The sequence below is a fragment of the Crocuta crocuta genome, unplaced genomic scaffold (genome assembly GCF_008692635.1).
Source record: "Crocuta crocuta isolate KB4526 unplaced genomic scaffold, BGI_CrCroc_1.0 scaffold619, whole genome shotgun sequence".
NCBI classification, from domain to species: Eukaryota; Metazoa; Chordata; class Mammalia; order Carnivora; family Hyaenidae; genus Crocuta; species Crocuta crocuta.
In genome coordinates, this window is record NW_027533395.1 from 2,954,469 (window position 1) to 2,972,860 (window position 18,392).

Below are 18,392 nucleotides of genomic sequence, written 5' to 3' on the forward strand. Positions count from 1 at the left end.
GCTCCATCAGACTCCAAAAGATGCCTCCTTCCAAGAGCAAGGATAAACAGCGACCAATAATGACTTGTTCTCCTTAGTGTTACTGGGAGGGAAAGTGTGTTGGTAATCACTCTTTGGAGGTGAAAAGCCTTATCTAGGAAACTCTTAACACTGCCACCTGGCTCTTCTGTGCCCGCATGGTGAGAGCAAAGCCTGCATCAGTGGGGCACAGGAAGAGACATCTGCCTGCAGGCAAAGCGGCATCTCCAGCTATTTTCTCTTGGAGTTATGTCTCTGAGGGCCTACCTAGAGAGCTTTCCGCTTCTCTACCCAGAGTCTCAATGCCGGCCACTAGTCTATGGGGGTTCTTTACATGGAATGTTTCATTTCATTCTTAGTATTAACCCATGAGGCTGGGATTTTTGTTATCCCCATTATACCCAGATGAGATCCAGATGAGAAAACCAAGGTGCAGAGGTTAAAGAACTCACCAAATGTTATATACTGTTAATGAGGGCTGGAGCTGGTCTTGAACCCCAGTCACCCTGCCCCTGGAGTACCTGCCCATAATCCTTGCACCCGCAACCACGCAGCCCTTGGTGTGTTTGGTCATGGCACGAGGACCACGCCCCAGTGCTTCTTACCTCAATACACAGTTCGTGTGCTTTGAGCAATGTTTGGATACAAGATTCCGGTTTGATAAGATAATATGGACCGGTCCCTGGGGTTTGGGGTAATGGGTTCTAACCAGAACCCATTTAGAATGATGGTCCAGGAAATATGACATAATGTGATTTTAATAACTATTGTCATTTTCTTTCTCTTGGTAGATATGCTCTTAATGTCTATTTTTTTTAACCTGTGTGTTTTCTATCCCATTATACTATAATGACCATGAGAGACATATTTTATTTTAGACCTCCCACTTTTCCCACATCCTCCCATAGGTATCTTTATAATTATTAAATATTAACATTGTAAATAATACATGAATGTACTCTCCTTTTTTTAAAAAAAGTAAAACTTTACAAATAAGGGTAAGTTTCCCCTTTGACCAAGATCTTCTTCTCATTGATGTCCCCAACTCTCTTCCAGAGATAACTTTATTACCAACTTAGAGTGCATCTTTCCAGATATTTAAAAATATTTATATACTTATGCTGTATATGTACCTGCAAAAGGCACAGGCTGTTTTTGCATAATTGCTATCATACTACACTGTTTGAAATCTGCAGTGGTCATTCATTAACATTTCTTGAAGATCCATCCATGGACTTGAGATCAATCTCATTTGTTTTGACTATTGTACTAAGTGGTATGAGAATATCACAGTTTACTTAGCAACCCCTGTGGATGGTCCCCATGTTTCCCATAGTCACACATGGGAAACAATGTGAGGCTCTCTGTGCCTTCCTGAGCCTGGGGACTGACATCAGTCATGGCCAATGTTCTCCTCTGTCCAGGGTGTGTGAGCAGTCACAATGACCTACCGCTCACCACACGGCTGGAACTTGTACTGCCATGCCAGGCACTGGAGCTCTATAATCCTTGGAACGAAACTGTTCTTAGAACTTGGCATGTTATCTCCCCAGGCCTGGGCCCCCTTGCCTTTACTGTAGGGTCAGTGACTTCAAAGACAGAGCTTGCCTTGATGATTAAAAGACAGAGCCTGCAAGAAAGACACTTCCTCCCTGTCCTTTCCTATTCTCAGGTTGGTTCCTGGCACATATCAGGACCACCTTAGTTTGACCTCAGCTGAGGCCTGCTCTGAACATCAAACCAAACTAAAGCAAAACTATAAGCTACACTAAACTAAGCTGAACTGGACAAAAACTAAACCAAACTATAACTCTAATAAATAGAAAGATGAACACAGATGTTTACCTGCAAAGTGAGGGACCTGGAATAGAATTCTCTTTCTAAAAATGCAGTGATCCCATAATGCACCACAAAGGACTTCAGAACATGCCCCCAACCCCCCTCCCCCCACATACACACACGTTCCAAGGCCAGGAATAAATGATTGGGGGATTACAGTTTTGTTCGCTCAACATCAGCCTGCTATTTGAAAGCGAGAAAGTGAGTGTGATCCTGGGTGGGGTAGGTGGGCTAATGTTCATCTAGAGAGATGAATAAGGAAGAGAGATTAAAGCTCTTCAGAACACATTAAATCCACTAGAGCAAATGAGCATACCTAAACAATCTTCTTACCTCCATCTTCCAAGCAGTATGGGGGAAGCCTAAGGGCCTCTCCTGGCTCTCATCAAATATTGACCCTCTGCACACACTGGCCGGAGTTCAGACTAAAGGGCCAGCAGCAGCACGGAGCCAATGTTTGCAGAGCAATTACTATTGCCCACCGCCTTGTAGATCAGATTGTGAAACAACCTTCGGTGGAGCCGGGGCTTCAGAGGGCCTTCCGGTCCTTCCTCGGTGCGGGGGATACTTAACAGTGAAGGAGTTGTGCAAGGAAATTTACCCAGTCTGGAAATGTGGTCCAGTGCCAATGAGAAGGCAACTTAAGAGCATCTGTGGCCCTTTACCGTCCTCCTTCTCCCCTTAGCTGTACCTCCAAGTAACCCAAACCCTTTATAGCCAACAGGCCTCAACATCACGCCTTGTCCCAGACAGCTCCCTCTGGGACAGGTCCCTTTCCTGGTCAGATAGGCTGAGAGGTGGATTATTTTTAGAGGAAATCAATTTCTACTTGGACACCAAGAGCCTCTCTTCTCCCTACTCCCAACTTAACATCTGAAATGCCCTTAGAAGCCCTCTCTAGCAACTGACGTGGTTTCCAGAAGAAGTGTTTGGAATAGCTGTTGAATTGAATTGCTCTATTGATGGGGCAAATCATGGTAGAACATAGTCTCCTTCTTCCTACTGGGGCCCTAAAGATTTTAGATGGCAACTGAGGAGGAGCTGGGAGGGTGGCAGAGCCCTCTGGGGTAGGCAGAAAGCCCAATCAAGCCTGTTGTGTGTCCCAGATGGTCTAAGACAGCACAGTCCAAAAGACACTTCTGTCATGATAGACATGTGTATCTGCTCAATATGTATGTAGCCACTAGCCACTGTGGCTATTCAGCACCTAGAATATAGCAAGTATGGGGCGCATGGGTGGCTCAGTTGGTTAAGCGTGCAACTCTTGATTTTGGCTCAGGTCGTGATCTCACAGGGTGGGCTCTGTGCTCACACAGGGAGCCTACTTGAGATTCATTTTCATTCTCTCTCTCTCTCTCTCTGCCCTTTGCCCTCTCACACATGCATGCTTGCTCTCTCTCTCTCTCTCTCAAAATTAAATAAACTTTATATAAAAAAAAGAATACAGCAAGTATGACCAATAATTTGATTCTTAAAAATTAATTATACCAGGGGTGCCTGGGTAGCTCAGTCAGTTGAGTATCCGACCTTGGCTGAGGTCATGATCTCACAGTTAAGTTCAAGCCCCATGTCAGGCTCTGCTGACAGAACCTGCTTCGGGTTCTGTGTCTCCCTCTCTCTCTGCCCCTCCCTTGCTTGTGCCCTGTCTCTCTCTCTCAAAAATAAATAAATACTAAAAAAATTCTTAATTAAACTTAATTTCAAACTTTTTAATTAATTTAAATGTAAATTTAAATAGCCACACGTGGCTAGTGGCTACCACAGTGAACAGCACAGGTGTAAAGGCTCCATACCCAGTGCTTCCCAGTGGGCAGGAAGACGGGTCACATTCAGTACACAGTCCCTGGCGTGTGGAGGGGGCAGAAGCACTGGGCCTGAAGGCTGAAGGCAGAAGATATGAGGAGAGGAGAGGAGAGGGTTTGGGGCAGAGTAGAGGGTCTTATCCTGGAAGGATATCAGGGGAGTATGAATGGCCAAAAAAGGTCATTAGAATTACATATGTACATTCATGCCTTTGTCTGGGGAGACAGTCTTTTGCTTTCATTAGAAGCAGAAAAAAATCTCTGATCACAAAAATAAGATAAAATAACTCCTTGATCTGTCAGATACCACTTACTTCTCCAAGGATGCCTGCTTTGATCCCAGAGTATAAGGTTTCCCTGTAGTATCTCTATGGTACATTTCTTTGTGGCAATTAAAATGGTATAACATTTTATATATATGTATGTGTATATATATGTATATATATAATGTTATATGTATAATATATACAATATATGAGTCACCTTTGACTCATCTCATTGGTAGCGTGGTGAGGACAATGGGATAAAGTCAGGTACTTGAGGGCAAACATATATAGTTTTATAAATACTAAAACCCATCTTATCTCACTAAAGGATAAGTTCCATAAATTAAGCAGTAACCAGGTCTGCTTTTGTTCATCAATAAATCCCCAGAGCCCAACATACTACCTGGGACAGAGAAGATAGGCATTTAGATTGGACGGATGGATAGATGGATAGACAGACAATGGATGGATGGATAGGAAGCAGGCACACAAGCATTAGTGAATAAACAAATTAACAAGCAAATTAGGGACATACATTACCCCAGTAACTATAATTCTCAAAAACAACCAAATATCCCCAAAGTGTTGAGGGGCTGTGGGGCTATATGACTTGAGGCTGCTGTCCCAGTCAAACCATATAGGCTTTGTTCCCTCCTCCCAAGAGAAGTGTTCTTTCCTTTCTCTCCATCCATAACATGTTGCTTGTCCCTCAATCTAGTATTTATTTCATCTCCAGTAGACTTCACTGCCTAAAAGTCTGCCTTCCCCACCAGACTTCTGGAAGGAAGGGACCTTGTTCTTCCCAACTTAGCATTTAACAGCCTGTGCCACTTCCGTCCTGCAGAAGTGCAAATATGTTAGAGGATGTAGCACGGGCCTGTCCACTCTTACCCTGAGCCATCCTGGCTTATTCACCTTTATTCCGTCCTCACCACTCTCAGTCATGGTAAAGCTGCTGGATTAAGCAAGTGAAAATATAGGACATGCAATAACATGTGAATTTCAGATAAACAATGAATCTCTGTTTTAGTTTAAGTATATCCCATGCAATATTTGGGACACACTTATAGTGAAAAAAAGTTCATTTGAAATTCAAAATTAACTGGACATTTCATATTTTATCTGGTGACCCTACTCCAGGGCCTCAAAGGTAGCAGATAGCTTGTAAGTAAGGCATTTGGGTGGTGTTGGGGAGAGAGGGGAATGTGGAGATAAATGACCAGCCCTGTATCGTCCTAAGGCTTCAGGTAAGTGTAGAATGGGCAGTTACCGGGTTATCTGTGAACTCTTGCCTACAATGTCATGAATGAGCCAGCTCCCCCAGGCTCCACCAGAGGACTCCTCATTAATGCTACAGGTCACATCAAAGAGACACTGTCTCTCCTCCAAGCATAAGTCCTTCGCCTCCTGTGTCCCCCCGCCTGCCTCCCACTCAGGGCTGCTTGCCCTGGTGTCTGCCTGAGATTGTCCATTCCCAAGGATCTTGAATAGATTCACTCATTTAAGCCTCACAACAACCCTAATGGGTGGGTACTATCCAAATCTTCATTCCACAGATGGGAAAACAGAACCTAGAGAAGTTGAGGAACATTTCCAGAACTACAAGGTGGTGGAGCCAGTAACCAGTCCTAGGCAATGCGTGCCCAGTGCCTAAGCTTGAAGCCACTCTCTCACTAGAAAGCCCAGTTACAAGGGCACCAGTGACCAGAGACGGAGTTAGCATTGCCATTTGTTCTTCCTCTACAGGAGTCGCCATATTAAAATCAGCGACCCTGATAAATAAGAAAGGCTTTCTAAAATGAACGCCACTAAAAGTCATCATGTCATGAGTTCTGTAAAATGGGTTCACAAAGATGTTATGCTTGGCCCAAAGGTAAAAGTCCAAAGAACCCTTTCCAAACTGTATTTACAGGGTAGTGATGACCCACATGGACAGGCCTGGCCAAACTCATGTCTAGAGTCAGAGCATTGCACAAGCTGCTCTGTGCTGTGGGTCCCCTCCCCGACACACAGGAAATAAGCCCTCCAGGCAAGGTAGAAGTAGGGGGAGTAGCATTCCTTTCTTGTGAGGTTCTCTAACTAGGGAGGGGATGGGGCAACAGAACAGAAGGGTAGGGAAAGAAAAGCTCTGATTTGAGAGTTTCCGCTGACTCTCAGACTCCCTCTGGCTCATCAATGAGTCCTTTCAGGGTTCCCTTTCCCCAACTAACTTATCATTTCCTGTCCAGCACACTACACCCATTGATGGAGTATCAGGAAATCCCACCAGTTTATACCAGGAGGACCCAAAGAGACTGGACAGCAATGGGGGAGGTGAGGAGAAGAAGAGGTAGGAAAGTAGGGAGAGGCTTTCCATCCCATATTTTTGAATTAAGAAAGGATTTACTGTAATACAGGAAGCTGGCTCACCTTTGACTCATCTCATTGGTAGAGTGATAAGGACAATGGGATAAAGTCAGGTACTTAAGGGGAAACACGTAGGCTTGGCTTCTCCAAGGTGACTCACCACCAAAGCCTGCGAATGAAGCAGTGGACCTTGGTTGTGAGGGCGAGAAGTAGGTATCTTTTCTTTCTCTTTTTATTGGTCTACACCAGGCTTATAGCCCTACGTAAGAATCCAGAACCTCTCGGTTTTCCCTTCCTGCTATTGGAAGGGTTGCTGTCCAACTCACACTGATTCTGCTTTGTCTTGTGCGTGACTCTGATACAGAGGCATAGAGCCCCTAGTGGTCTTATCTGTGCTACATGACCCTCTACTCCAGGTCACTCTGATTGGTCCAAGAGAGGGCACATGACCAAAATCAGGCCAATCCAAGTCTTCCCTGGGATTTTTCAACTTGAAACAGTCAGTCAGAGACATTCTCTCTGGTGTTGGGAACTACAAGATATGAAATTCAGGAGCTGTTGACAGCCCAGTTCCTCAGGAATCTGAGGACAGTGCCCAGAGAGAAGCAGAGAGCAGACAGAGAGAGAGCAGCTGTGATTTCAGATGTTCTTGGAGCCCACTGCCTCACCCCGCTTTCCACCATTTGGCCAACTACACAACTTTCCATGGTATACCCTTGGAATCTCTCCTTTTTGTCTGAGCCAGTAGGAGTGTAAAACTATCATCTGTAATCCAAATGGACCTAACCAAATTAGTTAGCATCAAGGGAGGTGTCTGCAGTGGAGCTGTGGCATCCAGAGTACCAGCCCCCTGCATGGACGTGACTGCATATATTAGAGAGTCACACACATCATACACATGTACAAACAGGGCAGCAAGAGCCTTATTCGGCTAGCCAGACACAAAGGTGTGCCCAGTTTGTGTCTGTAGTTCAAGAAACTGCTTATTTTCTGTTTCTGTCTATCCCGTGTGTTTGCTTTTCTTTGCCTGCAATGATGTGGTGGCTTGCATCTCACCCTGGATGTTTACAGATACATGTCTGCTCATGCACATAGCACCCACGGCCATCCTCCCACCTCTCCACCCTGGTTTCCTAACCCTCAGGCCAAGGAGGGTGACAAAGCTTCACTGTTAAGACCATCAGGGGAAGCCAACAAAGCCCTGTGTCTGCCTGCAACATTCAAGACTGAGCCAAGCCCAGCTAGACAGGCAAGGTTCCCTCATTTGTCCCCCTACTGTGACCCTGAGAGCTCTGATAGGGGTTCTCCAGATAAGGAAGGACATGACAGAGGCCAGCCCACCAGAGACTCAGGCCACGGTGGGTGGAATTGGGTACCATCTGAACTCAGACCAACTCACCTGCAGGTCAAAGAACTTGCTATACCTCCGGTAGATGGTCTGGGACGTGGAGTCGGACCAGGTCACATTGATGATGTATACCTGTCGGGAAAAAGTAAGAACAAGCGAGTGGGTGACTAAGGCTGAGCTTCAAGCTGTACCAGGCATCATTTAACACGACTGTGGGTACATCATGGCCAGGACCATTCTTCTCTTCTCTGTCCCCAGGGCCCAGTGCACTGTCAGGTACCACACAGATGCTACACATTCATTTAAATACACACACACACACACACACACACACACACACAAATACTCACTCACTTACTCACCTAGAAAGATATCCAATAAACTGCTAAGGATGATTATCTTAGGAGAGTAGGGTTATGAGAGGTTTGAATTTCCTTCCTTTCATTTGTATGTATTTTATACAACAAATACAAAATTGGGGATGTCAAAAATGTCTACTGGTTCTCAAACTTTACAGTGAATCAGATTCTACAAGAGACCTTCTCAAATAGCAGTGCTGGGGCCCCACTCTCTGAAATTCTGCATAAGTAGACCAGGGGTTTCATGGCTCAAGCATCCTTTTTTTAAGGCTTTATTTTTTATAGAGCAGTTTTAAGTTCACAGCAAAATGAGCAGAAAGTACAGAGAGTTCCCATATACCACCTTCTCTCTCCCACCAATTGAGTGGTACATTTGGTAAAACTGGGCACCTATACTTTTTTCCCCCAAGATTTTATTTAAATTCAAGTTAGTTAACATATAGGGCAATAATGGTTTCAGTAGAATTTAGTGACTCATCACTTACATATAACACCCAGTGCTCATCCCAACAAATGACAGCCTTAATGCCCATCACTCATTTAGCCCATCCTCCCAGCCACCTCCCCTCCAGCAACCCTCAGTTTATTCGTTATCATTGAGAGTCTTTTATAGTTTGCCTCCCTCTCTTTTTATCTTATTTTATTTTTCTGTCCCTTCCCCTATATACATCTGTTCTGTTTCTTAAATTCCACATATGAATGAAATCATATGATATTTGTCTTTCTCTGACTGACTTATTTCGCTTAGCATGATACACTCTAGTTCCATCCACGTTGTTGCAAATGGCAAGATTTCATTCTTTTAAAAAAAAATTTTTTTTACATTTATTTATTTTTGAGAGACAGAGTAAGACAGAGCATGAGCGGGGGAGGGGCAGAGAGAGAAGGAGACAGAATCCGAAACAGGCTCCAGGTTCTGAGTAAGCATTCAGCACAGAGCCTGACGCAGGGTTCAAAGCCATGAACCGTGAGATCATGACCTGAGCCGAAGTCAGATGCTCAACCGACTGAGCCACTCAGGTGCCCCATGATTTCATTCTTTTTGATCACTGAGTAATATTCCATCATATATGTATATATCACATCTTCTTTATCCACTCATCAGTCAATGGACATTTGGGCTCTTTCCATAATTTGGCTATTGTTGATAGTGCTGCTATAAACACTGGGATGCATGTGCCCCTTAGAATCAGCTCTCCTGTATCCTTTGGATAAATACCTAGTAGTACAATTACTGAGTCATAGGGTAGTTCTATTTTTAACTTTTTGAGGAACCTCTGCACCATTTTCCGGAGTGGCTGCACCAGTTTGCATTCCTACCAGCAGTGCAAAAGGGTTTCCCTTTCTCCACATCCTTGCCAACATCTTTTGTTTCCTGAGTCAATTTTAGCCATTCTGACAGGTGTGAGGTGTTATCTCACTGTGGTTTTGATTTGTATTTCTCGGACTATAAATGATGTTGAGCATTTTTCCATGTGTCTGTTGGTCATCTGGATGCCTTCTTTGGAGAAATGTTTGTTCAGAGCTTCTGCCCATTTCTTCACTGGATTATTTATTTTTGGGGTGTTGAATTTGATAAGTTCTTTATAGATTTTGGATACTAGCCCTTAATCCAATATGTCATTTGCAAATACCTTCTCCCATTCTGTAGGTTGCCTTTTAGTTTTGCTGATTCTTTCCTTTGCTCTGCAGAAGCTTTTTATCTTGAGGAGGTCCCAATACTTCATGTTTGATTTTGTCTCCTGGCTCCTACATTTTTTAACAAACCACTTGTGCTGTAGTTGATCCTCAGAACTCACCCTGAAAAGCACTTCAGGCAACCATAAGCAATTCAGAGATGTGCAATTCATCCCAGTATCCCTATGTCTTAGCTCAGGGCCAGGCACAGAGCAGAGCGGGTGCTCAGAAAACATTTTGCTGCACTGAACAATCAAACTAGCCCCCTGGATGGGAGGCAGATTTGCAAGAGAGATGTCAGAACATGTAGGATTTTTAAACTTGTCTGAAATGAAAGCATTTCAGGACCCTATTCCTAATGTCTCTCCCACTTCCCAATGCTCAGTTCGACCCTCCAAGGCTGCTGCCAAAGGCCTTCACCCCTTCAGGACTATTCTGCCAAACTTCCCCTCTAGTGCCTGCTATGACCTCTCTTGGGTTAAGGAACAGCACAGAGACACAGTGGGACCCCTACCTTGCTTCTTCCCTCAGAGGACACTGAGCAGCTGTGTCCAGAGCTGTGGTTCCCTTGCCAGGGCACCCATCAGAATCTCCTGGCAAGCTTCATAAAAACTCAGATTCTGGGCACCTGTCTAGTGATTCTGATTCAGTAGGTCTGAGGGGACTCCTCTAGTGAGAACAAAATGGCCAAAGATGCCTGGGGTCTCAGCCACTGTGAGATGGAAAGAATGTTAGCAAAGAGAAATAGCATTTAGATCCCTTGGCATCAGGGTAGATGGATTCACCAGCTGCCTGGAGCAGGGCTGTCTTAGTCTGTTTGGGCTGCTGTAAGAAAACACCATGAACTGAGAGGCTTAAACTTATTTCTCACAGTTCTGGAAGCTGGAAGTCCAAGATCAAGGTTCCTGGTGAGACCCACTTCTTGACTTGCACATGGTCAATTTGTTGCTGTATCCTCACGTGGTGGAGAGAGGAGGCTCTAGTCTCCTTCTCTTCTTACAAGGGCCCTAATACACCCCTGGGGTTCCATCTTCACGTCCTCATCTAAACCTTATCATCTCCCAAAGGCCCCGTCTCAAATATCATACTGTGGGGATTAGGGCTTCAACACACAAATTTGGGGAAACACAAATGTTTGGTCCATGGCAAGGGTTTTGCACACAAGGATATGGGGCTTTATGTCTGGTACTCAGTTAACATCAAAACCAATGAGCCCTGAATCCTCAACCCCTTCTCCCCTGCACTGAGCTCTGTCACTGAGGTAGACTTGTTAAGAGCAGTGTTCATTCTGAAATGAAACTGAGCAGAGGGCCAGAAAGCAAAGCAAAGAGTGAGTGCTGCCCCCATGACAAGGGGATATTTATGACACGTTTTATGTGATCCTGATAAGAACAAAGTGAAAGGCCATTCCTATCTTCACAAACCCAAAATAAGCTATTATTTATTATTATAATAGATAGGGTTGTACTTTGCTTTATATCATATAACATACCTCTCATACAATAAATGGTTCCTTCAGGCCAGCATTGCATAAACCGTTGATATGCATTAGCTCATTTAAACTATGAGGTAGCTACCATTGTTATCTCCAGTTTTAATTTTTTTGTGTGTCTTTATTTTATTTTGAGAGACAGAGACAGAGAGTGAGTGGGTGAGGGGCAGAGAGAGAGGAGACACAGGATCTGAAGCAGGCTCCAGGCTCTGAGCTGACCTCAGAGCCCGACATGAGGCTCAAACCCATGGACTGTGAGATCATGACCTGAGCCAAAGTCAGATGCTCAACTGACTGAGCCACCCAGTTACCCCTGTTATCTCCAGTTTGTACAGGAGGAAGCCAAGGTTCAGAGAAGCAACATAACTTGCCCAAGGTCACACAGCTAGTACAATACAAAGCAAAGGATTTGACTCAGGTCCAGCTGAGTCCAATCACCATGCTCTTTATCACACTGGGCTATCTTCCTATATGCAAATTCAGGAGAGTGTGGATTTTTTTTAATGTTTACTTATTTTTGAAGAGGGGACAGAAAGGAAGGGGGGAAACAGAGTATCCAAAGCAGGCTCCGCAGTGTCAATGCAGAGCCCAACATGGGGCTTGAATGCATGAACTGTGAGATCATGACTTGAGCTGAAGTCAGACACTCAATTCAATGAGCCACCCAGGCGCCCTAGGAGGGTGGATATTTAAATCAAACTACTTAATCAGGACTGAATGACATCTTTCTTAATAAATCTCTGAGTGGCCTGAATAGTCTGTGGACCCCATGCATAGTGGATAAGCCTAGAGGATCATAGGGAAGTCATGTCAGTTCTGAGAGCCTGAAACCAAAAAGAGACAGAACTTAGGGCTCAGACAGAAGTCAGTGGTTAGGAATGCTACAAAACCAGACGAATGCAGAGGAAACTCTCATATACTACTGGCTTCACTGACTGTGGCCAGATGCTCTGGGGATTTCACTGGGGCTATAACCCACCCCATCCCCCCTGCCGACTTCCAGCTCCTTGACCCCCAAGTCCTGCCAGCTACATCTCCCTTCCCACAGGTCCCAGGCAGGGAGCAGATGCCCTATGTGGCAGGTGCTGACTTCCTGACCTCTGCCTGGGCAGAGGCACGGTAAGGAGGCCCCAAGTGGTGGTGCCCTCCCAGGAGAGAGCCTACAGGCCATTAGACAACAGCCTTTCTCCCCAGCCAACCAAGCGGGGCCTGGAGGAAGGGCTTAACTGGGGCTTAACATGACCCATGCTCCATCCTCTCCAGTAATTAGGGGCTTCCCTTCACCGCCCAAGAAGAATTAATTATAGGCTCACAGCCTCTGGCAGCTGGGAGGCCTCTCTTTCTGCAGCGGAGAAAACTCAGACCCAGGATGGTGATTTGCCGAGGAAGAGGCACACACACTGGAGTCACCCACACCTGGGTTTCACTCTCAGGATCTTCTTTATTGGCTGTGAGACCTCAGCCCAGCCTCTCGGGCCCTCAGGTTCTTCTTCTACTCAATGGGCAAACGCTTTGGGGCCGCTTGGCCTGACCCACTAGACTGGTTCCTGTGGCAGGTGTGCTCAACCTGTAGTGCCAGAGCTGGGACAGGAGCCCAGACCTCCCAGGCCAGGGCTAACCAGCACATGGGAGCACACTCCCCCCAAGCTTCCCCACCCCTTGCAAAAGACCTTTCCCTTCACAGGGAGCCATCTCTGTCTAACCCTTGACCTGAACCCACACCAAAGACAAGCCCCTGGAGAAAAAGCAAGAGCTCAGGGTGGCAGAAGTTGCTACATGACCCTTGCCAGCCACAGCCACCAGGCTGCAACCCAGCTGTGCTTCCCCTCAAAACACATTTCTCTCCTTGTTGGGCAAAGGATTGCTCCTGCTAAGGTCTTGCCTCCCACTTCCCATGCTCTGAGCGAGCACTGGGTGACTCGGGTGCAGGGGTGTGGAAATGAGCCCCCACCCCAGGTCCTCCCAAACTTTTAGGGTTTACCAGAGGTCCCAAGCCTCGTTCCTGGACAAATGCTCTAAATCCTGACTTAGGGAAATGGTCAGAGACTTCCTTGGAAATATAAACGCAGAGATCCGAGGACAGTCTCCAGACCACTTTCTTTCATCTGGGCAGCCTCTTTCAAAGGCTCATCTGCTTTCTTCCAAACCTTGAATCTCTTAGATTATCATTCCAGATGAGCAATGGATATGCAAAATTCCAACCCAACCCATACACCCCCCTCCCCCACCCTCACCCCCACATGAGAGTTTCTTAAGCCTCCCTGAGCTGGCTCTAGCTGCACTGGAAACCCTAGAGATAAACCCCAGAGAAAAAGCAGGTGGAGGGGAAGGGGGACAGGGCAGAGGTCATCTGGGAGAGCCGGCTCTGTTTACCAGGCCTGCGTCAGGGGCCCAGATAAACTCTCCTCTACCACATGAGCAGACGAGATAACATTACCCAGCAGCTGGTTCTCAAGAAAGGTTTGCAATTAAACATCCTGCTTCCATACACTTTACTTGGGGTTATGTTTCCCGGGTGGAGTTTCCCTTCCTTCTGGATTAAAAAAAAAAAAAAAAAATCCATGGATTCTGTTTCCCCCATTTCTGGCCATTTCAGGCAGATGGTCGGTATCTTGGAGGCCTTGCTGTCGATCAGCAACTTCATCCAGCTTTTCTCGGAGAGGAAGCTCCTGAGTCCCATGTCCACCTGCCTCCCTTACCGTCCACAGAGGAGAGTCTCCACCACAGACGCAGCTATGGAAACTCTCTGCAGACACCCGGCATGACGTCTCGGTCCAGCTGGCCCACCCATTCTGGACCACCTCCCGTCTGCTCAGCTCCTCAGGCCCAGAAATGTCTGAGACTGCTATGGCTTCCAAGTCTTGCTCCTTTCAACAAGAAAACAGCCATGATGCAAATGACACACACAGCTCAACTCCAGAGCACAGAGAATGAAGCCCAGCCCCATTCCTGTGGAGGACTATAGGCTGCGACCAACGAATGAGGCAAAGATGTGGTCCAACCATTCTTAGAAGGCCTAGGACCTGCCCCATGTTTAATTAGAAAGTGCCAGTAAGAGGTGCCTGAGGTGGCTCAGTCAGTTAAATGTCCGACTTCGGCTCAGGTCATGATCTTTTTTTTTTTTTTTTTTTTTTTTTTNTTATGGTTCACGGGTTCAAGCCCCATTTCGGGCTCTGTGCTGACAGCTCGGAGCCTGGATGGAGACTGCTTCGGATTCTGTGTCTGCCTCTCTCTGCCCCTCCCCCACTCAAGCTCCGTCTCTCTCTCTCTCTCTCAAAAAGAAATAAATATTATAAAAATTTCTTTTAAAGTGCCAGTAAATACCTACTGCCCCCTGTGCTGACCAAAAAGTACAGTTTTTAAAAATTTTTTCTTAATGTTTATTTGTTAAGAAATAAATAATATTTATTTGAACCCATGAAGTGTGAGATCATGACCTGAGCTGAAGTCGGATCCTTAACCAACTGAGCCACACAGGTGCCCCCAAAAAGTACAGTTAGAGGCAAGGAGTTAGGAACTATGGAGGAAATGGTATATCTTTGTGGCACTGTGGCTCAGTTGACTAAGGAAGGCTTTATTTTCCCTGAACCCTTGCCAGCTGCCCCACCCCCAGGCCAAATAGAAACTCAGTGACAATCTTCCTTCACAAGCTCACTCTATAGTCCATCAGTGGGCTAAGACTAGGGTCGTTGCATACAGCTGTACAAGTTGTTCACTGTCCGAAGATGCCCAGCTAAGGGGACAAGTAGGGGTTGAAATCTAACTCATACCCTGCACCTCAAACTGTGTATGTTGACTGGAAACTCTAGGGAAAGGGGTACCTTATTCTAACCACACACAGTGGTTCTGGCCAGGACACAGCACGCTGTTTCCCTGGGTGGGTTGTCACTGCTCTTTAGGACTCTTGAGGTCACACTATCTCCTCAGGACCCAGTTCTTCAACTCCCTCCAAATCTTCTAGATGGAGGGATGCTTAACAATTGGAACTGACTGCTAAAGCATTTGGCCCCCAAAGTCTCAAAGAATATAGCCAGTAAAGGGGAGTTTACATCTGAGGACATGAAGGCTGCTCTGACTTCTGGCTGGAGCAGATCATCATGCCAAGTACCCCAAGAAGATGGCGCCAGCCTGCTAAGGTACCAGTCCGCCCTAACCTTCTATTCAAAGGGCCCCATGTACAACCTTCTACCCCAGGGAGGGGAGAAATGGAACTTAAGTCCCAAATTAGGCCAGACTGATCCCTGAGGTCCAGACCACTTCGCAAGATACAGGACCCCAGGACTTTGCCCCCAATGCAAGTGGCTACACCAAACGCTGGGCCGATGCCCCTTTTCCTCCTTGTTAGGGCCCACAGAAACCCATAGTAAACAGTGAAGGCTGTGGTGTCAAAGGCACACCTTGAGGGCACCCAAACAGAAAGCCCCCAGAATCCACCATCTGACCTGGATCCACTGGCCTTGAACATCTGTGTCCATCTCTTGTGCGCACAGTCTGTTTTTCACAATTAACCCGTTCTTATATCTACATCTGTTAGCTAATTGTTGGCTCAGAACCACCGTCCCTGTCTATTTAACATGCTAAGTATGTCCCTCCCAGCAGCAAGGGCAGAAAACATCTTCTCTGGCAACTCTGGAGTGCCCCAGGCCTGCCAGTCTGCAGGGCACACTGAAATAATGACTGATCGGCAGATCTACTGAGTGAAAATCCAGGGGCAGGGGGTTGAAGCACCAAAGAGGTCGCTAGCAGCAAGTTTTGCCCCAACCCCAGAAGCAAATCCCCAGTGGCCAAGGGTAGACTACAAACACAACAGGCTCAGCACAGGCATTTTTGTCAACCTAAAACCCAGTCAACAAGATCAAGTTCTATAACCTCTGGCCACTTGGCTAAAGTTTCTGAGCACTCTCAGGGTCTGGCCCTATTACAATTCCAACCCCTCCCCTAGGGTGGGTGCTTGTTCTTGGGGTGGAGAGGATGGTGATACTGCAGATTTGGGGAACAACCACAACCTGGAAGCCTGGACTGGGAGGGTGACCCCCACCCCAGCATGCACGTGCACACATGGACCACAGGGTTAATGACCAGGTGGTAGAACCTTTCCAGTCCTCAGGCCACACTACTCCAGATTCCCTCTGGACCTCATGTTTATGCACCAGTCACAGTAAATGCAGCTGAAGCCACCCCAGGAAGGCTCTGGGAGGGGCAGGGCGTGTGCAAGGAGGATGCTCCCCCCAGAACTACCCATCCACCAGTCCCCAAAACACAGCCACTGCCACTGCAGGGCCTGCACTAAATGGCCCTCATCTTGGATAAAGGGCTTTTTAAAGGGGTTTGAAGAGGGGACAGTCAGCAGGCTCCTGTACCATATCAAACAACTTCAAGACTGTTTTGTGGGTCCCCATCACACTCAGTGCAGGTGCCTGCTATTGTTGGCATGGATCATGGGCCTTGATTGTATTTAGCTTGGAGGGCAGTGGGAGGCAAGAAAGTCTGGAAAAAGCCTCCATATTGCTTGTGCCTCCACTTACTACTCTGCAAGATGGGGATAACAGTAGTTTTTTTGGGCAGTTGTGAGGATTCAGTGAGCTAACTCTGTATCTCCTCATTAGAATGGAAGCTCTCTGAAGTCAGATTATAGCATCCTAACGCTCAGCATGATACTTTATGCCGAAGAGATGCTCAGTTAAGGTCCCTTAAGTAAGTCAGGGAACAAAACAATCAGCAAATGTTGATTGGGTATTTACCTGGTTTTGTGCCAAGCTAAAAGTGAGGCAAAGTCCCTGACCTCCAGGCTCTTACAGCTCAGCCAGACAAACCAAGTTGGGAAACAGCGCACAATGGAGTCATAGAGTGACAAAAGGTGAGGCTCAGAAAGGACCAAAGGTTGGCACCATGGAGAGGAAGACAGCCTTGAAACCATTTGATGGAATTAAATTTTAGCTCCAACATTTCTCTACTGTGTGGGCTTGGGCAAGTGTCTCAGCTTCTCTGAGTCAGGGTTTCCTTAGCAGCAAAGTGTGGTTTATAATGCGAGCTTCTCATTAAATGTGAGGATGGACATGAGGTGCTCAGCACAGGACTTGGCCCACAGCAAGCACCCAACCAACCAACAACCAACATTAGCTATTTAGACACCCGGGAAGAGAGAGAGGGCATGAACCAACTTCTTTCCCTTTGCCATGAGACATGGATCATGACACCAGGAATTGGAAAAGGAAGTGGGAACCAGGGACACAGATGGACGAGGATACACACACACACACACACACACACACACACATATACACACACAGCGGCGGAACCAGCACAGGCCTGGGAAAGCAGAAAGCGCAAACATTAACTGCTGCCTGGAGCCGGGAAAACAATGGCCATCCTCAGGAGCACCCCGCTGAAAGCATGGGCGAGTTACGGCAGGCCTCTCTGGGTCGGAGGCTTTTTTTCTTCTTTATTTCTTATTTCCTGCAGGGGAAATGAGTGTCTAAAGTTGGAGCTCCCAGGATTTACAAACCCTACATGGATCTTTAAAAAAAAAGGGTTCAGCTGTCCAAGCTCACTCTGTCTATATAATCACCAGAACTAGGAGAGAAATGTCAAGAAGGGTCTGTTTTTATGACCCTTTTTCCTAGATTGGTTTCACTAGGAAGAACAATAATCACCACGCCCATCTTACAGAGCACTTACTACCTTTGAGGCCTTGCTGAGCACTTTATTCAGATGATCTCATTGAATCCATAGGATTCTATGAGGCAAGTATTGTTATCATCTTCAGCCCACAAATGAAGACACCTAGAGAGGTAACTGGTCTACCTAGCTCATACTGGCAGCAGGTTATAAATGAGGCTTCCAATGAGGCACTGGCTACACAGTCAGACCACATCATTCTCTTCAATAACTACACCAGACTGCCTGGAAAAAGGCAGAGTCCCTGCCACAAGGGTTTGCCCTCATGGTTCAATGTACTGCTCTGTCAAGGGGTTGCTTCATGTGTGGGTGATCCATCAGTCAGTACTGAGGATACACACGCGGGAGGTTGGTAAGGAGGCCTACGTGAGGACCAGCACTCTATCTTACATGATCTGAGTTACTAAGAGTAACTCTTAGTAACTCTTAGTAACTCAGATGAAAAGTGCTTACTCTCTCTGAGCCTCACTCCCCGTCCATACAATAGGGATACTAATAACTTTTCCTGTGAAGATTAATGAGAACACAAGAACCACCACCAGTGCCTGGGACTCTGCTCAGTAAATG

The 18,392-nt window shown here is 46.4% G+C and overlaps 1 protein-coding gene across 2 annotated transcripts in view; it reads right to left on the minus strand.

The window, feature by feature from the left end:
• SH3PXD2A (SH3 and PX domains 2A) overlaps positions 1-18,392 on the minus strand; it is a 232,485-nt gene that overhangs the window by 169,930 nt on the left and 44,163 nt on the right. For both annotated transcript variants that reach the window (XM_077748467.1, XM_077748468.1), the window contains exon 2: positions 7,671-7,751. In XM_077748467.1, coding sequence (XP_077604593.1) covers positions 7,671-7,751 — 81 coding nt within the window. The remainder of the gene's footprint in view (positions 1-7,670; positions 7,752-18,392) is intronic.